The sequence below is a fragment of the Chanodichthys erythropterus genome, chromosome 24 (assembly GCF_024489055.1).
Source record: "Chanodichthys erythropterus isolate Z2021 chromosome 24, ASM2448905v1, whole genome shotgun sequence".
NCBI classification, from domain to species: Eukaryota; Metazoa; Chordata; class Actinopteri; order Cypriniformes; family Xenocyprididae; genus Chanodichthys; species Chanodichthys erythropterus.
Genome location: NC_090244.1, coordinates 1,072,708 through 1,095,628, shown reverse-complemented (window position 1 = coordinate 1,095,628; position 22,921 = coordinate 1,072,708). Strand labels below are relative to the sequence as shown.

The 22,921-nt window shown below is 36.7% G+C and overlaps 1 protein-coding gene across 2 annotated transcripts in view; it reads left to right on the top strand.

The window, feature by feature from the left end:
• nell2a (neural EGFL like 2a) overlaps positions 1-22,921 on the top strand; it is a 94,048-nt gene that overhangs the window by 3,313 nt on the left and 67,814 nt on the right. The window contains exons 3-7 of one of the 2 annotated variants that reach the window (XM_067379250.1): positions 11,579-11,732; positions 17,543-17,716; positions 17,795-17,891; positions 21,537-21,609; positions 21,704-21,786. In XM_067379250.1, the coding sequence (XP_067235351.1) occupies positions 11,579-11,732; positions 17,543-17,716; positions 17,795-17,891; positions 21,537-21,609; positions 21,704-21,786 (581 nt within the window). The remainder of the gene's footprint in view (positions 1-11,578; positions 11,733-17,542; positions 17,717-17,794; positions 17,892-21,536; positions 21,610-21,703; positions 21,787-22,921) is intronic. The other variant, XM_067379251.1, reaches the window with a different exon arrangement.

Below are 22,921 nucleotides of genomic sequence, written 5' to 3'. Positions count from 1 at the left end.
TAAATTCACAATTCTGATTAAAAAGTCAGAAGTGTGGCATATAAACATAATTCTGATAAAAAAAATTCAGAATTGTGACAAATTCAAAATTATGTGAAAAAACTCAGAACTGACATAAACTCACAATTCTGAGAAAAAAGATGGAATTGAGATCAAAGTCAGAATTGTGAATTTATATAACTCAATTGTGAGTTTGTCACAATTCTGACCTTGTTTCTCTCAATTGCGAGTTTATGTTACACAATTCTGAGAAAAAAGTCAGAATTGTGAGATAAAAAGTCGCAATTATATATATTTTTTATTCAGTAGAGGAAACTAGTTTCCATACGTTAAAGAAGTAAAATGCATTGCAAATGTTTTCAGTTAAAGAAGACCTGTTATGCTTTTTTTCATGTTCATCTGTCTTTAGTGTGTAATTTTGCTGCTTGAGCATGTAAAAGTCCCTCTAGTTCTTCTCTAGATCAGTGTCAGTGTTTCTGAACTCCCTGAAACGCCTCCATTGTAGTCTTGAGTTTTCTTCACAATATTCCTCATTTAAATAATTCATATGCAGAATAAAGGGGCGGGGCCTGGTTGAGTTAGTCAGTAGTGTGTTGAAACTGGCAGTTATGGTAAGGGACGGGACATTTCCCAAACACCAATCACAACACACTGCTCCAGCCGACCAATCAGAGCACATTGTTCACCTGAGCTCATTAGACCTGCGATCATTGTGCCTGTGGGGCAGATGTGAATGCAAGACAGATGAAGTGATTTAATCAGCCGGCTCTTTCTCATTATTTCTCTGCAGACATATTCTCTCTTTGTCTCACTGTCATTTACTCTTCCTTCCATGCATGCATTTATAAATACTCTGGCCAGCGCTCTGTTGTTGCTCGATATCATCTCAGATATTTGTGTGAACACCTACGCAGCGAATGCAAACTCACACACACAGAGTTCATAGTGGCATCATTACAGGCATTAAACGCTGTGTTTCTTGTTGGCGCGCCGGTGAGATATGCTCTAAGTGACAGTGGGAAGGCCGTGGAGACCAGCAGGATAAAATCGGAGAGCCGTGGGCTGAACCTTTCCCTTCTAATTGGGACAGCAGGGCATTCATGCAGGTGGAGGGAGTCTGAGCCGGGATTTGGACCACAGACGGTTCCATAGATGAGTCTGGCCGGGGTGTTTGTGGTTCTGTTGGTCTGGACGCACACGGATAACAATATTAAGGGGAATTTTTTTAAAGAGACTTCACATGGCGTCAAAAATCGTATGATGGAATCACAGTCATGAAAATAGAATTTACTGTATAACACGGAATATCACAGAATTTGGCAGTTTTAGATGAAATAATCACAAGTAGGCTGTACAATTAAAGCTACACTGTTACTTTTTTGATAAAAAATAGCGGAATGTTATTAATGAGAGAGTGCAAAAAAATACATTTTTTGAAACACTTCTTTACCAAAATACACTTTGATAATGAATTATATTTTAGAGCATATGGGACAGAAATAGTGGGACAACGAATGAGAAAAACTCAACTACAGATCACCAATAAAAAAAGAAATTATGACAGAAATATATTACTGTTTATAATAAAAAACAATAAAACTTATATAAAAATAAACATAAAACAATTGAATCAAAGCACAACTACGCAATATGATTAAAAATATGTAATAATATTTCACTTTTCATAATAATATCATCACTTTTGGCCACAACTGTATATAAATATATGTATATTTTTATATATAAAGTTTAAATACAATGTACCGTTGTAAAGGAATTGTTACATTTTAATTTGATTACATTTTAAAAGTTTGATGGTAAAGTTTTATGAATTCAATTGCTTAGACATGCTTTTTCATGATTAAAATGGATTTAACCCATTAAAAGATAAATTAATAAAAATAAAATAAATTAAAAGGGAAACCAAACGGATTTCACATTTAACTTCCATTCTACTTCCAAAATGTGACATGTGTAGGATATTCAGTGAGAAAAAAGACTAGATTTTATCGGTGAAGAATTGATTGGAGGTGTAAAATTGGTAAAATTCCTGGGGCTAAATATCATGTTAATTGGGGCTGCTTCAAACCACCGAAATGTGTAATAGTAGCCCAATTCCATGGGAAAACCGCAGACTTGGCAACACTGAGTAACGATCAAAAGTTTGGAATAATTAAGAATCATTTGATCAAAAATACAGTAAAATTGTGAAATATTTTTACAATGTAAAACAGCTGTTTTCTATGTGAATATATAGTAAAGTGTAATTTATTCCTGTGATCAAAGCTGAATTTTCAGCATCATTACGCCAGTCTTCAGTGTCACATGATCCTTCAGAAATCATTCTGATATGATGATTTGCTGCTAAAGAAACATTTCTGCTCATTATCAATGTTGAAAAAAGTTTATATTTTTGTGGTAACCGTCATACATTTTATTTTTCTGGATTTACACTGCCACAATAGCTCAGTTTTGCAGAATTGTTCCAGAGAAGTAAATCTCCAGCGATCTGGAGCTTGTGTGACTCGAGTCCTGCGACTCAAGCGAGACTCTGGCCCTCTTCCCCAGCTCTCTGAAACGTGGTCGGCCTTTTCAAAATCTCTGAGCCGCACGGCTGTCAGAGAGAGAGAGAGTGAAGCGCGGAGCAGAGCGAGGGTCACGGAGCGTCCCTGCAGAACTGAAGGTGCCCTTGACCAGCGCTGGGATTTCATTCCTGCCTCAGCGTGTGTGACAGCGCTGACATCCAGTGTCAGACGCTCTAGAAGGATCTTCAGCCTTCATGATTAATGGATGCAAATATCACTCAGAGATTTCAGGCCGTACGGTTCAGGCTGAACTCCTGAACTGGGCACCGATAACCAACGACGACTGATCCAAGGAATAATTGTCAAAAAATGAAAATTACTCACCCTCATGTTGATCCAACATCCTCATCATAGACTTCAAATCTAGTTAATGAACATATGCAACCAGGCAGATGTTGAGATGTGTGAGCTCTGGCCCCTTAAAAATACAACAGAAACACTAAATTAATAAGACTTTAACTAAAACTCTAACGAAAATAAAAAATATAAAAATAAAATCGAATTCAGAATATGAACAAAAACTGTATATCAATAAAACCTATGTGGCTAGGTCCATAAAATAGCTTAAAACAATATATAATAATATACAAAAAAATATTGATAAATATAAAAATACAATTGAAAGTTGTTTGTTTGTTGAGGAGCTTTTTTAAGTGAACATTCACTTGTAAATTAAGATATTCAAATAAAGTTTTTTTAATGTACTAAGTCCTAATGTAATAAGACAGTGATATTAAAAGACCAGATTTAATATACAGCTTATTGTTGATGCATACTATCAAAGACTTTAGATATAGAAAGACGGTAAACTTATGATATGAATAGGAGAAAGTGCAAGGCGTAATGTGGCTGAATAAGCCCCGCCTTCTGAATAAAACAGCCAATCGCTGATTGGTAAAGTCATTACGTCACTGCAGCTGCCATTAGCAACTCTGGAAAATTGATGAGACAGTTGTTGTCAGATTTTATTGGCAATTTCAAATATGAAAGTTAATTGCAAGCTTTGGAGAAGCTCATTCAAAGAGATACAAACTGTACTTGCATGACTGAAACAGCTGTTTCAAAGATGGCCGGCGACTAAAATGACTTGCCTTAAAGGAACTTTGAGAATATATGTAGGCGAGCAGATGAACTGAGAATATAAACACAATGATCAAAGTTTCTAGTTAAGCATTTTTCCATAGAAAACCATTATAAAGAGAATACGTTTCTCTTTTTAGAGATTTAGTGCATTATATTCATATTCTTGGTCAATCTGCTCACCTGTATATAGTATGCATCATCAATAAAGTATATATTGAATTTGATCTTTTAATATCACTGTTGTATTATGCACTTTTTCATGTTAATGTCTCTCTGTTTTTAGTGATTGAAATACTGTGAATCACAAAACGTGCATTTTGTTCTCATATTTTATTTTTTCTTCTTTTAAAATGGAAAATTGACAGGCCTGTGCTGCAGTTCAATGGATGTTTTGCCCTCCAGTTCTCGGTCACATGACTATGGATTGCATCACTGTGAAACCCCCTCTTTGGAACCTTTTTAAGAGTGCAGAGTTTCCTTCAGATGTCTGTAGCATTAAACAAGTAACTTCAACTAACTTGCTCAGCAGCTGGACGGTGTTCGACCTGAAAGAGAAAACGTACCGCTAAAGAAGACAGTGTACACTAATGCCTGCTAGCGTCCCATGCATTGCATTATGAATCATGTTCTGACACACTTCAAAACGCAAGGACGCATGAAATCGAGCTGCATTCACGTACTTGCATAGTGTACAGACCGAAAATATCCTCAAATTCTCTCCAGTTTGATTCTTTCATCTATTTTTAGGCACAGTTGATGATTTTCTCTGTTTATGATTCTCAGCCAGGTGTGTGTTTTGCCTCTGAGAAAAAGCAGAAACATTTCCATACGGAGTGAATCTGGGAGCCTGTTTACCCCCCGGTAAAAACCAGCATCCATCTTCCTTCATCTGAGCCCAATTCTTTGTTCTAAAGCATCGGATCTGTCCCGAGGATGAGATTATAACACAAACGCCTCCCTAGAGAGATGCTTCCCATGCAAGACGATGAGAAAAGCGATTTTTTGGCTTTCTCAGGATTCTCCTAAAGGTTTTTCCTGCCCATTTTTGTTTTTAACTCTTTCCCCGCCATTGACGGAATTCTCCAGCAATCCATGTTTTCAGTGTTATACGGTAGGGGGCGTTATTACGCATCTACTGAAAGAGTACATAATCTTTGGATCAAAACACAGGCGAAGAAGAAGCAGAAATAAGCAATATAAGCATTGCTGACACACGTCAAATAATGCAATCATCAAACATTAATCAGCATACAAATCAAAACTGCCTAACGTTACTGAAAGAAATGTTGAACCCATGAAGAGGAAACGACTGTGAAGCTTTGAGGTGTTGATGGACTCGATGTTCTACTTCTGTGCTTTAATCATCGCTCTGAATCACGAAGTCTTCAACAAAATGATTTTTTTGTTTGTTTAAATTGTATGAAACTTAATTCAAGTTTTGATCAAAAATAATGCATTAAGCTAAACTGTTTTTTTTTTTGTTGTTTTTGTTTTTGTTTTGTTTTTTAAAGCAGAGGCTCTGTTCTTTAATTTGATGTATCACATGTTCAGATTTTCATGCAACAAAATATTCTGGAATATTCTTTTGAAAATGATCAAAAATGCTGGTTCTGCCTGCCAACTTTAAAAACAAAAAACAAAAAATGCTGAAAGAGTTAATAAACTATCCAGAACAGAGATCATTTTCATCTAACAGAAGCTTTGTCAAATATTAGGATAAGAGCAATAAATTAAGCCTTTTGGAATCATAAATATCCAGTGAATGGAAAAATAGCTGCAAACATTCTGATTGGACAAAAATTGGATGATGTCATCAAAATTTTTAGTCCATTTTTCTTTCTAGAGTAAATTTTAAAAGTGCAAATCTCTATCTATTGATGTTATTGATAACTAAAACTACAATATGTTTTAAAACAGCTAAAAATTAAACAAATATATAAATATTAGTTAAAAAACTAAAATAAAACACTTAAAAATGTTGACTTTTTACCAAAATTACTAAAACTGAAACTTAAATAGAAATTAATTAAAGCTATATAGAAATATAAAAAAACAAAGAAAAAATGAAAAGTCACATAACAAAATTGCTAAAACTTAAAATAAATTAAAATCTGAAAATATAAAAATAAAAGCTAATTAAAAATAATATATATATATATATATATATATATATATATTGTGCAAGTCATATGACTTCAAATACAGACAGAAATTTAGTGCACAAGTCGTATGGACTATACGTTTCTATGGTAGCTTTTTGTGGCTCTTCACACTCCCCTTCTGCGCTACTGAAATAGATAAAGCGTGCATGTTTAAAATGACAGGAGAGTGAGTAAATTATTGGTGAATTATTCTGTTACATCATCGGCTGTCTTTGTTTTTCGGACACATCCCTGATGGTCAGATTGTCATCTGCTCACTATAGCTTCACACATTAGATCCGAACGCTCTCCGTGACGGGAAGAGCAGGTGTTCGTCCTCCATGCCCCGCGTCTCCTGCAGGGGAAGCCATTGATTGAGGATGACCTACTGAGGGAACCATCGACCAGCGTCTGCGGTGGGTGTGGTGCAGAGGATGAGGCATACGGGAAGAGCTGTTTCTATGGAGACGTTGCTTCGGAGATGGGCAGAGGAGATCCCGACCATCAAAGTCCTTCCCCCGCGGAGACCCTGTAGAGCTTCACAGCCATGAAAGAAACCGGCCTTTCATCAGCCTTGAGAGGCTTTTTGGAGTCGGAAACACGGTCCTGCTGGGAATGAAAGGGCAACCGCGGGGACTAAAACACGGCACTTTTCAGCTGCTCGGGTTCAAATAATCATCCTGCAGTTGTTCATGTTTTGGTGGCCTGTTTCAGGATGGACTTCAGAGCTTCATGCAGTCATTATCTTAAAGGAATAGTTCACTTTCTAATGAAAATTAGCCCAAGCTTTACTCGCCATCAAGCCATCCTAGGTGTATATGACTTTCTTCTTTTCTGATGAACACAGTTGGAGATATATTAATAAATAGCCTGACGGATGGCAGTGAACAGGGGTCACGAGTATGAGCTCAAGTGCATCCATCTATATCCATCCATCCATCCATCATGAACGTACTCCACACAGGGGCGTAAATTTCATATGACAGTAGGGGGGGACAATAAACATAAAATTTCTTAAGAGCAATTTTTGAAGGGGACACAAATAACACAGCCAAAATTTTACTTATAAAGAATATATGTAATGTTACACAGAAGAAAACCTACTATTATTAGTGTAGCATGGAGACTGCCATTATGCACATTGTTTCTCTTTGGGTCAATGAAAAAACTGACTAAATTGGCCAAAATATTCTTCAAAATCTTATATATATATATATATAACGTTATATTTATACTTTTTTTTTTTTTGAAGTTGTTTACAACCAAGTCACCAAAATACGATGAATACCAAAGTCCCTTTTAGTCTTTGTGAATACACACTGAGCATAACCGAACACACAACAATAAATCTATTAGCCTTATTACAGTTCACATATTCTTATCACAATGTTAATTGTTGTTGGTGTGGGTGACTTATCTTATAATATCCAACAAGCTATGGAAAACAAGCTAGGTAACATTATAATCGCTAAAATAGCGGACTCACGGGAAAATAAAATCATCAGTTATCATCTTTTTTTGTTGTTGTTATGACTAATTACTCAGCACCATCAGCGTTAAAGAGAAAAATAATCACTTCATCCGATGTTTTTGAATAAAACAGCCTTGAGAGCCGACTTACTGGAACTCATCTGTCTGTAGAACTGTTCTCTCCCGCCGGCGCCGCCGGACTTCTACAGAATCTACACACAAGCGTGTGTGACGTGCGCGGTGGACCAAACCACTGTGAGGCAAGGGAGGGGTGACTCAAAATATTTCTAAACTTAAAACGCCCGTTTGCGTTTGTACTGCTTTACTTCTTACACAATTATTTTAAGTTTATATACTTTATGTACAATACTTAGCGTGGTTATTAATTATATATTTTTTTGGGGGGGACAGCACTCAGATAGGGGGGGTCATGACCCCCCTGTACCCCCCGCGATTTACGCCCCTGACTCCACATGGCTCCAGGGGGTTAATTAAGTCCTTCTGAAGTGAAGCGATTATCTTGCTTCAGCCAGAACACCTTCTGTATTCAAGTTACGCAGAAAGTGTAAACTGGTTATGCTTTTTCCGTAAGTTGAATAGGGAAGGTGTAGGACGTAGCATAAGCTTTTTGAACTGCGAGAGTTTTACACTTAATTTGTAAGTTGAATACAGAATGCGATCTGGCGGATATTTTACTTCATAACTTGTTAAATATGGATATTTTTGTTCACAAATGCATCGCTTCGCTTTAGAAGCTATTTATTAACCCCCCGTTTATGATGGATGGGTGTGGATGGAGACACTTTCTTCAGCTCACACTCCTTGATCCTGTTCAAAGCCATTATAAAGCTTAAATGCGTCAGGATATTTATTAATATTTCTCAGATTGTGTTCATCTGAAAGAAGAAAGTCATATACGCCTAGGATGGCTTGATGGCGAGTAAAGCTTGGGCTAATTTTCATTTGAAAGTGAACTACTCCTTTAACATATACTGTATATCTAAAATACGTTTTCTTTCTGGCTACCCAGGATTGTTCTCAGGACATGGCAAGGTTCTCTCAACATTCTTTCAGTAACGTTAATAGAACATTCGTTCAAAGTTATCAGGTCTTTAATAATGTTCTCAAAACATTAGCACAAATACATTCATACATCATTCATGGAACATTTTTTCTTAAATGTTTCAGTTGGACATTCATCTAATGTTCAAATGTTACTACTTGTTTCGGAATGTTCAGACATTCCAATAATGTTTGGAGAATGGAATATTCCCTTAACGTTCACATAACCTTTTGAAAACTTTTTCTTTGGACCATCGAAAGATCAGATAAATCAGAAAAATGTGACATAAGTGCAAAAACAGCTTGACATTATCAAACACTTGACTTATAAAATGGATAGTTTGGTTTCTTCGAATGCACAAAATAAACCATCATGACAACAAGCAGTTCAAAGAATAGTTAATCTAAAAATGAAAATGCATTTCCTTTTGTGTTCCACTGAAGAAAGTCAGTCGGGTTTGGAACAACATGAGGGTGAGTCAGTGATTTTCACTTTTAGGTGAACTGTTGCTTAAAGAAAACATGGATAATTCTGTTTCTGGACACGGTTGTGTTAAAATATGTTTCCAGATGGTTTCGCTCCAAAAGGACACTCAACATTTCCTGTAACTGTTGTTCATGACCTTCTGACTCACGAACGATCTCTGTTGAAATTCTGCTTTGTAACACGTTCTTTTTGCACAAAATAAAGATCACAAAAGAGATCTCAGAGCCAGCAATGAGATTAAAATGAAATCTCAGGCTTCTCAGATGTTTCTCCTGAGAAAATGAGCCCAGTAATCTCACAGAAGAGATCTCAACAGTGTCTCAAACTGTGCATTTTCACTGCAAAAATGATGTTCTTCCTCAGTATTTCTGTCTTGTTTTTCAGCACAAATATCTAAACGTTCTTAAATCAAGATACGTTTACGCTTAGATATTTAGTCTTGATTTCTGAAAAAATGCATAAGAGTGAGTTTTTGCTTTAAAACATCTGCCAGTGGAGTCAGGAAAATAATCTTGTTTTCCCTTTAAATTAAATTTATTTTTTCAGACTCCACTGGCAGATATTTGTTCTTGTCTTCAGCAAAAACACTTCATTTTCAAACATTTTTCAGAGAACAAGTCTTAATATCTTAATGATATCTTTTAATATTTTTGTGCATATGTATATATTTGCCGTATGGCTTAAACCATTGATGCGTAGGAACAGTTTTGGCTGCAGAAATTGCCTGAAACTCCTTCCATGATGGACAGAATGTGAGAAGTGCAGTTCTGAGCTGAAAACGAGACGGTAACTAATTAAACGGCAGACTGGATCCGGATCTCGTTATTGGCTGGCATCACTGTTAATTGGTCTTCCCCTCAGTCGCTGGAGGTTGATCGATTGTTTTTTTTCGGAGGATGGCCGTGTGTCTTCATTACAAGCTGCTGCTGGAGTCCTGTAACTGTGTCACTGCCTCCCTCGGCGGCCGCGAGCCTCTGATGTGATCGCTTCTGAGAGAGAGAGCTGATCATTTATTGATGCCTCCATTAAAAAGTGGCAGACGCACGTGTTTGAGAGGAAGAGGAGGGGGAAGCGAGGAAGAAAATTCAGTTATTCTGTTGCTGTCTGTCTGTACGGCGGGAGATTATTAATAAGTGATGCTGTCGTCAACATCCATATAATTGACTTTGATTTGTGGATTCACATCATACCTGATATATTAATATTACTTCAAACCACTCTGTACTAGATGACACCACAGCACTTTATGATAAACATTTTGCTGTTTATTATGACAGCTCTTCATGAGCTATTTATGCTACTTTCAACTCTTTTTGTGAAATTCCTTCTTATTTGGAAAACTATTTTAGGTTTCTGTCTCAGCAATTGCAATTAGGACTGGGAAGCTTTTTTAGCACTGATTGATGTTTAATCTGTCTGTTTTATACAATTCTTGTGCAAATGTAGTTCATGCACAACTCATGAAATATTGAAATTTACATTCATTAGAACAGAACATTTCATTAATTCATATTTCATTTATATATATTCTGTTATCTGTTATTCTGTTATATAATTCTGTTTATATATATATACAGCTATGGAAAAAATTAAGAGACCACTCCAAGTTCAGAAATCAATGTTAAGTGGTCTATTAATTTTTTCCATAGCTGTATATATATAATTTATTAAAGTTATTAATTTATTATATAATATTAAATGTAATATTAATTTTGTTTAAAATTTGTTTATATAATATAATATAAAAATACAAATTATATATAATATTATATATACATACATTTCTATATACTATTATTCACTATATATATATATATTAAATTAACTTAAATATATAATAAATTAATTATTTTAATTATATATATATATATATATATATATATATATATATATATATATATATATATATATATATATATATATATAATTCAAATAATAAATTTATTATATATTTAAGTTAATTTAATATTAATGTTTTATATATATTTTGTATATATAATACAATATTAAAATACAAATTATATAATACATATACTATGTATTTATGAAACATCTGTATATAGATAGATAGATAGATAGATAGATAGATAGATAGATCTATTATAATTTTGATTATACATTAAAATAAAAAATCTAATATTATATAAATATATTATATTTATATATATATATATATATATGAAACATTTATAAATTATTCACTATATATATATATATATATATATATTAATATATATATATATATATATATATATATATATATATATATTAACATATATATATATATTTATAAAATATTAAATATACTGAAATCGTTATTCTACATACAAATTTATATATACATATACAGTATATTAGACATTTATATATATTATATATTGTTTTCAGTTGTTGTTTTCCCAGAATCCCTGCTGAAAACTGATAACCTGCCTGAGCTGTGCTGGTCTGAGCTGGTTTAAGCTGGTCTTAGCCGGATGAAAAGTGCCCAAACCCCTCTAAAACCAGACCTGCACACCATCTTAAGCTTTCGACGTGTCAGTCGAAGACCTTACGCTGCTCGTTTCGCTAAAACTTGAATGTTGCGTTTTTTCCCCAGTCTACTTTCATTCATGTTGATTGATTCTGATTTGTTTGCTCATCATTGATCGTAAACATGCTGTGGTTTCTCTTTACCTTGAACGCTGTCAGAGTTCATGTCGTCCTGTGATCGTCTGCACGTCAGTGTCAAATGTTAATGGATTCTCTCTCCGCAGGCTCGTCCCGGAGCGTGAGAGTCCCAGACGACGGCGCAGGCCGCATGCTGCAGAAACTCAGAGGAAAGAGTGAGTTCACCATCGCTCTGACGCTCAAACAGGAGAAACTCAACTCTGGAGTCATTCTGTCCATTCATCATGGAGAGCAGAGGTCAGAACAACATGCACAACACTGGATTCTGTAAACCATCACCATATGACTCCTCCATTTAAGATAACAAGATCTTTACATATTTATTTTGCTCTTGATGGTTGCTAGACATTACAAGGTCATTGCTAGGGTGTTGTGGATGGTTGCTTGGGTGTTCTGTGTAGTTGCTAGGGCATTGCTAAGGGGTTACTAGGACATCGCTAGGTGGTTGCTAGGGTGTTCTGTATGGTTGCTTGGGCATTGCTTGATTCTTGAAGGTTGATAGGTTATTGCTAGATGGTAACTAGGGTGTTATGGATGGTTGACAGGGTGGTGCTGGATAGTTGTTAGGACGTTCCTAGGTGGTTGCTTGGGTGTTTTGGATGGTTACTAGAGCATTGCTAAAGTGTTACTTCTAGGAGATTGTTAGATGGTAGCTAGGGTGTTCTGTCTGTTGACAGGGTGCTAGGGCGTTGCTAGGTGGTTGTTAGGGTGTTCTGGATTGTTGCTAGAGCATTGCTAAGGGGTTACTACTAGGACATTGCTAGGTGGTCACTAGGATGGTTGATAAGGCATTGCTAGGGTGTTGCTAGGATGTTTTGGAGGGGTTGCTAGAGCATTGCTAAGGTGTTAGTGCTAGGACATTGCTAGGTGGTTGTTAGGGTGTATTAGATGGTTGACAGGGTGCTAGGTGGTTGCTAGGGTGTTTTGGATGGTTGCTAGAGCATTGCTAAGATGTTACTACTTGGACATTGCTAGGTGATTGTTAGAGTGTTCTAGATGGTTGCTAGGTCATTGCTAAGGTGTTCTGGATAGGTGATCAAATGGGTAATAAATGGTTGAAAGAGTGTTGCTGGATGGTTGCTAGGGTGTTGCCAAGTGCTTTCTAGGGTGTTCTGGATGATTGATAGGCCATTGCTAGGGTGTTCTGGATGGTTGATAAATCATTGTTAGGTGGTTGCAAAGGTGTTCTAGATGGTTGACAGGGTGCTGCTGGATGGTTGCTAGGGTGTTTTGGAAGGTTGCTAGAGCATTGCTATGGGGTTACTACTAGGACATTGCTAGGTGGTTGATAGGGTGTTCTGGATGGTTTATAGACTATTGTTAGATGGTAACTAGGGTGTTCTGGATGGTTGACAGGGCGTTGCTAGGGTGTTCTGGATGGTTGCTAGGGCATTGTCTGCAGCACAAACAGGACAAGTTACATGCAGATCTTTATTGTTTTTCATATCTCCAACACTAATTATAAGAAATGGTACTAGTGATGCTTGAGTTGGCAAACAACAGTAATTATAATTGCAATACCCAGAAGATTAGGAAAACATACACACATACATGCTCACACACACACACACACACACACACACACACACACACACACACACATGCGCTCTGGGCCACAAGTAAAAGTTAATCTACACACAGAGTCTAATTACATGGTTCAGTCTAGTGTGTTCAGGTCACAGATGCATCCTATAGCAATGGTTTTCAAATGTTTTTTTACATTGATATTAAGTGAGGACTCAACACATTAACAAAATCATATCATGTATTGTTCTGCTCTGGTCATTTTCTGTATTGGATTAATCACTTCTGCATGTATTATTCTCATTTGTAAAGTTGCACTGGATAAAAGCATATTTACATAAATTAATATCAACAAACTTATACCTAATCTTTGACCCATTTCTGGGTCACGATGCACTGCTCTACAGGATGAAGCACTTGTTTAGTGCAAGGGAAGCTCACAAGGTTAATGCTTGTGCTTTCTGAATATGTTGTAGTGTTTGAACTAGGCAAAGTGAGGGAATTAAGAAGAGAAAGTTTTCCCTGGAGATGTTCTTCAAGCGTCATTTTTAGTGCTTGACCAGTGAATTCTGCCTCCCTGAGCGTGTTGTTTTCCTGTCCCGGTTCATCTCATCATTAACTGTTTCTCTGCGCTGTGTCCATATCTGCGGCTCCCCGAAGACTGATTAGAAGTTTTTCCTCTACGAGTCGAGTCTAAGAGCAGCACTCAGCAGAAATAAAACACTCTCTCTCTCCAGGAAGACTATTTAAAACACAGACGACTCTTTCATCGTGCAAATAAGTTTGCAAAAACTTAATATAAAGTTGCTTTCCGTTAGTAAAACTGCTACACAGGGAATTTAAGCTGTATTGGTTTCCCATCATGAGTGCATTACTGTCAGTGATGGTGAGTAACTAGCTAAAAATAACTTTGGAGGAGCACACATAAAATAATATCCGTGAAATAGAGAAATCACATCTGTCTCTGTGACAGCACTAGAGTCTGTTAACTGAAAAAAGAGGCAGTCAGATGATGGTCTGTGCTTTTTTATTTAGAAAACTAGCCAGAAACACTCTCAGCCTGTCAATCATTTTATGCGTTCAGGTGTGCTTGCATGCCTTTAGAAAATTTCTTGAACTTCAACTGAATTTGAATAGAGGTAGCAAACATTAAAATGACTTGAAATTCAAAGTAATTCATATAACTGTGGAGCTTGAACCTTAAATCCTGACAAATGTGGGCAATTTGGATTTGAGATGCATTTCAGAGTCAAATGCATCTGTTTTAAGGGTTAGCAGGTCAACAGATAAGGGTCTTGTATTTAAAAAGAACACGATATTTGCTTCTACGAAGACAACAACATCCCGACATGACTGCAGAACTGCAGCAGCGGCGTCCTTACTGTAATTGTGCTCGTTGAACTGTGTTTATTGAAGTCAGCGCATAATAGGGGCCTTGTGAAAGATGTTAATTACATTGTACGCTGAGTCGATAAAGCAGGTGGCTCTGACATTGGGCGACTCGGGCTGGTATTGATATTCCCTTTCTTTGCAACTAGAACTAGAAATGCAAGGCAAGAGGAAAAGAACTCATTAGGTTCCTGTTTGTAGATAAATCAAAACCTGCGTATCTGTAATTGGCTTCTCTCGAATAATGCTCTCAAGCGTGATGATTTTTTGCGAGGAGTAGGAAATAAAAATTGGTAGTCTGCACAGGCAGGCGGGCTGATGACTTTTTGGCAGCTTTCCCCATTAACGCTTCCCCCCTTCAAGTAAATCTCAATAGAGACGTGCGGCGCAGAGGAATTACAATGTGAAGGGGCGTTTAGCTCGTCTGTGTTTCCTGTGCCGCTGCTCGATCTACAGAAATGATGCTTTGGCTTCAGCTGTGAGTTTGTAGTCTGAATTGAATGTGATGAGAGCAGAATAAATATGCAGTTGATCTTTTGCACACAAAAATAAACACGACCAGTGTAACCTGATTTGCAAACAAAAAGAGTTTGAATGAGTCTCTTCTGCTTATCAAGACTGCATTTATTTGACCAAAAATACAGTAAAATTGTGAAATATTATTATAATTTAAAATACCTGTTTTCTATGTGAATACATTGTACGATGTAATTTATTCCTGTGATCAAAGCTGAATTTTTCATCAGTCTTCAGAGTCACATGATCCTTCAGAAATCATTGTAATATAGTGATTTGCTGCTTAAGAAGCATTTCTGCTCATTATCAATGTTAAAATCAGTTCGTATTTTTGCGGAAACCATCATACATTTTATTTTTCATGATTCTGTCATAAATAGAAAGTACAAAAGAACCACATTTATTTGAAATAGCTTCTTTTGTAACATTATAAATGCATTTACTGTCACTTTTCATCAATTTAATGTATATTTGCTGAATAAAAAGAATAAAGATTTAATTGGTAGTATTTTTTATTTGAAACGTAGTATATATGAAAATATTAAGCAGCAAAAACTTTTATATATTATGTAATAAATTACATTTTAACATATATTCAAATAGAAAACATTTTTTTTTAAATATTAGTAATATTTCACAATAATACTGTTTTTACTGTATTTTTGATCAAATAAATACAGCTTTGGTGAGCAGATAAGATACATAAACATTTGCAATGATCCCAAACTTTTGACTTTTAGTATATACTACAAGTCAGAAGTTTTGACTTACAAGTTTTGAATTTGCATTTAGTATTTCATCACAATAATTTAATGGACTTTAGTGGATTTGGGTGGAAGAACACTACATTTCCCAGAATGCTGTGTCTCCTGTGTTGAATTTCTTTGAATTGCAATTCACTAAATTCCTCATCTTTCATTTCAATTCAGTTCAGATTCTCACCAAATGAAAAAGAGCCAATTCTTTTGTTATGAATTTTGCGCAACCCAATGTTTGTTGCAACACTAGATCCACATTCACAAAAGAGTTTTGTTGTAGTAGATGGTGTTTTAATTAAAAAAAAGAAAATAATTTAAAGGCTCCAAAATACATTCATGTGTACATTGGAAAACTCTATAAAGTATGCCAGGAGAACCTCCTTAATTAGCATGAATATTCATTACGAATGCGCAAAGCACACACAATTTTTTGAATAGAAGCAATGAATTCATGTGAATATATTTGAATCACTGGCAAAAATTGCAGACCAGACCGAGAGCAATCTTATTGACCCAGCAGGCCAATCAGATATAAGATTTTGATCATATACTGAACAAAATACTACAGTTTTGCTTAATATTAATATAAAAGTCAGACTCCCGCTGTGCAAAAACAAAAGCACACGAGGACTCGCACTCATATTTTACTGCGGTCAGAATCAGTGCTGGTCAGCATGTGATGAGAATCTCCTGGGATATTGTTACGGAGGACATTTGGAAAGTTAGATGGATGCATGTCAGGTCGTTAGAGACGAGCGTGAACCGCCGATGTGCCTCAGGGGCCTGTGCTCGGCCCGTTTTATTTGCAGATGCTGCAAAATATGCAACACAGCTCCTTCTGTTTGCTGGTCTGTCTGCGTGTCAGAGATCCCGCTGTCTCCTCTGGTGTCAGTGATATGTTTAGCAGGAACAAATAATGAAGAATAGTTGTACATTTGGTGGGAAATGTGAATGGTGCTTGTCTGTGCAAAATTCTCCAGCACAATGACATGGATTGGTGGGCGGTTGCCGAGGTGTTGCTATGCGGCTACCAAGATATTTTGACAGCACAGCTCTTCTTAACCCTCTTAACTTGTATTATATAACTTCTTAACTCTTCTTAACTTGTATTATATAATTCTTGGTACGAGCATTATGTTCCAGGTCAAATTGACCCAAACTGGATTCAATAAATTTCACTAAAAATGTTTTTGTGTGTGAGCAAAAACACGCCGTTTTTGTGTGTGTCGCATTAAATGCAAATGAGTTACTGCTCCCGGCCCCTTTTCCAGAAGAGGGCGGAGCTTTAACAGCTCAACAACAACAAAGCTGGAGAATCTCACGCAGCCAAAATGAGGATTGTCAGTAACGGTGTTCAGCCTTACATTGTTCAAACCGGAGTCGACACTGATGGAGAGACTCAGGAAGAAGTTACAACTTTTAGACGTTTCTGAATGGTTAGTGGATAAATTGATGTAGTTGCTGTGGAGTTGATTCAACTCATCCGTTAACATGTGCCGTCATGTTCATCTTTTGTGTTGAATTGACCCTCGTTTGTGAAGCAGTCCGGCGTTTGTTGCATGTTCTCGGGGGCGTGTTTATGTAAATTTTAGGGTTTGTGATGTCACAACCCAGGAAGAAGCTTCTTGTAGTCCCTACCAGCCGTTTGTTGTAGTCCTCAAACAGAGAGTTCTTTAAAACTAGATATCTCACTTTGCATTGAACTTTGAGCGTTGTAACTTTGTTTATGCTCAAACAGCAACATTACACACTAACGAGAGTTAAAAAAGTCAAAACATAATCAACAAGCTAGAGACTTAATTACCCTTAAAGTGGTGATAATTGGCTTCCTCAAGACTGTTATTGTCTGTTTCTCTGCAGATTGCTGGAGCTGGAGAGCAGCGGACAGAAGAGCGAAGTGCGTCTTCATTTCCAGACCAAAGGCCAGCAGACGTACACAGAGATCTTCCCCTACATGCTCGCTGACGACCAATGGCACAAAGTCTCCGTGGCCATCAGCGCATCACATGTGGCGCTCTATGTAGACTGCAACAGGTACACTGCAATACACTGTGGTGCACATAATGAAGCTCACCGCGAATATTTTGATGTTTATTGTGATGTTTCTGTCAGAATCTATGAGCGGGTGGTAGCTGTTCCTCTGATGGAGATCTCAGAAGACACATCGTTCTGGGTCGGACAGAGAAACAGCGCTCATGGCTTATTCAAGGTATTTCATCTTCGCCCCACAGAATCGCCACACATGCACATCAGCAAATACAGAGGCTGCTTCTCTTACTGCCTCCTCAGTATGAAGTGTGCACAGTATGTGGCTTCTCTGTATGCATAGAATACATGCATAGTGCAAAATGCAATGCAATGCAATTCCTCCACTTCCTTCTTTCTTCACTCATTATTTGATCAGACTGACACAAAGATTAACAGAATAACATTTTATGCATTTTTTATCAGTGCACACAATCTATGCATTGTTTATCAAAACGCATCATGCCAGAAGCTTGCTGAAATAAAATGCAACATATGACAACAAATGCATTATGCAACATAAAGCAGCGTGCAATTTTGTGTGTTGGAGTGTGCGTGTTTTTGTGATTCATGAGGACACAAATGTGTATAATGACATGGGTATTACACTGGTATTATGATGTAAACATGAAATATGAGGACATTGATATCTAAAATAGCTTTGAAATCATACTAAACAATGTTTTATTAAAAACTTAAAAATGCAGAATGTTTTCTGTGATGGGTAGGTTTAGGGGTAGGGTTGGTGAAGGGGGTGAGAATGTACAGTTTGTACAGTATAAAAATCATTACGCCTATGGAGAGTCCTCACTAAGATAGCAAAACAAACCTGAGTGTGTGAGAGTGTCATTGAGCCTCTTTAAGATTTGAAGTGTCGCTTCAGATTGTTAAATATCTCAGAGTTAATTGTCAGATGAGGGGAGGCTGGAGGTCGTTTGCGGTTCTTGACGAGTTTTCACACCCCTCCCCCTGCTTCTGTCTCCACAGAGGCTCTGATCAGCACTTAGCCGCTCAAGTCAAAAGCAAAGCGTCCCTCATTTGCACATACAAATCACAGATATCTGCCGTTTCGTTTCCGTCATGTCCAGGACGTTGGCTTTCATCTTCAACCAATTCATTTCTCCAGGAACATAACGCAGAAAAAGGCCGCATTAAACCTAACAGACGTCGCAGTGGCCGTTTGCACTCAGAAATATTGATGCGCCGTTGGAGACGGTGGTGATCAAAGGCACCATTACAGTTCGATTAGAGATGATTCCACACTTGTTGACCGGACGATTGCCTCTAATTTAAACAATCTCTGCATGCATGTGTGTGTGAGCGTGTTCGCTGACTCGCAGAGAAACCAAATTACATCCCGAGTTCCTATAAATCCAGAGCGTTCACCTCTATTTCCCTCTCATTGCCATGGAGAATCTGGAGAAACCTGCATCGGCTTTTGAATTTATGGTTGGAAAATTGAAGAGGCAAGACAATTTCGAAAACAATTTCTCATAAGTCACGGCGCTCTACTCCTGTGAGGGGCAAAATAAACGCTTTCTGGGCCGGTTGCCATGGCGACAGAGTGTCTATACGCGACGCCGCGCGGCCAGAGGATGGAGGCCAATCAAATTAAGGCACATATGAAACAAATTCAATCTGTATCTGCTTGTTTTGCTTATCAGAGTGGGACAGCGGCGACTGGGAGCTGTTATTACGCTCCCGCCACCCACATCATTTCCTCTCCGCGATGCGTATTATGTCCAATTACCAGAGTGCGCGGCCTTGCCCACCTCCTATTAAACTCGCCGCGGTTCCCCACGCACAGGCCGCGTTCGAGCGCCGGTTTCATCTCTGCTGGAGTCTGAGTGTGCCGTTTGATTATCGTGACGAGTCGGGAACTTCTTCACGGGGTTGGGGTTTGTACCGCCGTGCCAAGAGCTGCTGGCTGACAAGTTTTCGATGTCTCAAACAGACTGTGAATGTCTTGAAAATGTGTTTGTCATCAAGGTTTGGTTTTGTCAACGACACCTAAAAAAAGAGAGAGAGAGAGAAAATGATGTTCTTCCTCAGTGTTTCTGTCTTGTTTTCCAATACAAATATCTAAACATTCTTAAATCAAGATAGCAAAATGAGAGAAGATATTAAGTTTAGAAAAAATGAGGGAAAACATGTTTATTTTTCTGACTCCATTAGCAGATATTTGCTCTTGTTTTAAGCACAAACTCACTTCATTTTGATGCTTTTTTCTGACTTAATATCTTCAGTCATTTTGCGTCTCCAGTAAATGTATCTTGATTTAAGAATGTGTAGATATTTGTGCTGGAAAACAAGACAGGAATACTAAGGAGAAACATCATTTTTTTGCAGAGTAAAATGCATTCTAATGGCTTGCTGAAATAAAATGAATTATTAGTGTTAAAGTTAGCAGCTCTAAAGGATATACTAAAATACACAACATAAATATTTCAGAAAAATGCAATAAAAAGTGAAATGAACCAACATGGAGTGAAAACTTTGTTGGAATAACAGACTAAATATATGCATTTAATTATTTAAAATAGTAACTGTAACGCAGCACATGCAGACAATGTTATTACTATGTTATTACATGTTTATACAACATTCCTCTGGAAATATTGGAAATGATGTACAGTAGCACTTTAGAGATACAGTAACTTTCTTTTGACAGTTATGTAAACATTCAGAGAAAATGAAGGCAGATTTTTAAAATCTTTCTCAAAGAAGTCTCTTCTGCTCACCAAGGCTGCATTTATTTGATTAAAAATACAGTAAAATCAGTAAAAATTGTGAAATATTTTTTACAATTTAAAACAGCCATTTTCTATGTGAATATATAGTAAAATATAATTTATTCCTGTGATCAAAGCTTAATTTTCAGCATCATTACTCCAGTCTTCAGTGTCACATGATCCTTCAGAAATCATTCTAATATGATGATTTGCTGCATTTCTGATTATTATCCATGTTGAAAACAGTTTATTTTTTTGTGGAAATTGTGATACATTTTATTTTCAGGATTCTTTAATGAATATAAAGAAATAGAGATCATTATAAAGTCAATGTTGACTTATCCTTGACTCTTAATATTGATGTATTGACAAGTTCAGAAGCATGCAGGCTTTTATGTCGATATATAAGGTACAAACACAAAATGTGTTTACATTTTAGAAACTGTCAATATGTTGATATTGCACATACTGCATTAAAAAGTGCATTATTACACACAAATCATGTTGATTATAATAAAAGATAATCTCCACATGGCATCCGGCATCAGCTGGACTGAATCCTGAATAAAATGTGCAAGTTTGATTCGACACAGAGATAAAACCTCTAAATATAAACCGCAAATCGAAACTATGAGGAAAGCAATATGGCTTAACAGGTGCTAATCCAGAGAACATGTCCTGGGAAAAGGTCACGCTCATCCATGTCCGTCCTTCTGCTCTGTTAATAGTGTTTTTGGCGCTTAAGCTTTCTGTTCATATTCTGCCGAGCAAATAAAAGCAGCCTTGAACATCTAAAAGCCACAATTTCAGAACCTCCACTATGATTTTAACAATCATGAAGAACTGCTGGTGACTGCATACAGAGGCATTCCTAACTTTCCACATTAATAATTGCGCACATTTTTTGTTTTTTGGGTCAGAACGTGTGTGTGTAATTTATTAGAGCAGCTCAAGGTCTTCGTTCGCTAAGTGCCTGTTGAATAAACTCTCTCGGTTCTACTTAATGCCTTCAAAGTATCATTAAATGTAATGAATGTTTCTGATTCATTTCTGCTCTGATCTAATTGTGAACTGACTGCTGTGTGTTTTCCATGCAGGGAGTGATGCAAGACCTTCAGATCCTTGTAATGCCTCAAGGATTCATCACACAGTGCCCAGATCTCAACCGTAGTATGTGCCGTTAATTAGTTTTCTTGTGATTGCTGAATCAAATGTTTAGTCATTGCGTTATGATAAATGCATCTAATTTACGTCTCTGTCCTAGCCTGTCCGACCTGCAATGACTTTCATGGACTCGTGCAGAAGATCATGGAGCTTCAGGACATCTTGGCGAAAACCTCCAGCAAGGTGACGGACTCAAAATCAGCTGGCTTAATTTCATTTCATCAGCTGGAATGTGAATCGGAATGAAAGTCGCATTCACAGAACAGAGGAATTTAATTCGTTTTTAAACAAAATGTAATTGCATCACTAAAGTCTTCTTTAACACGTTGCTTTTTTAAAGGTTCAAGCATGTAGAGCTAGATCAGCATTCTCTCCTAAAAGTGATCTAGCAGACCAAACCGTAAGTCGTAGAGACTTGAAAAAAGACCCTATATGTCGTTTTTCAAGCACCTTATTACAACCTACACTCTAAAAAATGCTGGGTTAAAAACAACCCAAGTTGGGTTGAAAATGGACAAACCCAGCAATTGGGTTGTTTTGACCCAGCGGTAGGGTTAAATGTTTGCCCAACCTGCTGGGTAGTTTTATTTACCTCAACTATTGTTTAAAAATTACTGTATTGCTTAATTTAAATTAACCCAAAGTTTGTTGGAAATGAACATTTATTAATGTTCAATTAATAATTATTAAACAATAAACATTTATTAAATTGCTTATTAATAAATTTATATGAATAAACTATTAAACTATTAAATTTATATTAATAAAACATTAAAGCTTATTAATAAACATTCACCTTTTGTCTATTATTGTTGTCTCTAATTGCATATGGTTTTTAATTTCCCAACTATTTTGGGTTCATTTTAAGCTAGCCATATAGCAATTTTTAAATAATAGTTGGTTTAAATAAAACTACCCAGCAGGTTGGGCAAACATGTAACCCAACCGCTGGGTTTGTCCATTTTCAACCCAACTTGGGTTGTTTTTAACCCAGCATTTTTTAGAGTGTACATTTACGTGTGGAGTCATGCACACTCTGGTGGGCGTAAAAATAATGACAGTGTCGCATTATGTCTGTCGTCATTACTCGAATCATCAAAGTGTGTGTTCATTTAAATGCAATGAGTGGACTTTTTACACCATTTCTCCTATTTCCATTTAGCAAAACTATTTTTTTATTAACGACTACACCCACCCCCAACCTTAAACCTAACCTTAGTGATTTATAGTGCATATACACTTTATGAGCACGTGTTCCCTGGGATTGAACCCACGATCGCATGATCACATGATTGCATATTGTTGTTGCAATGCTCTG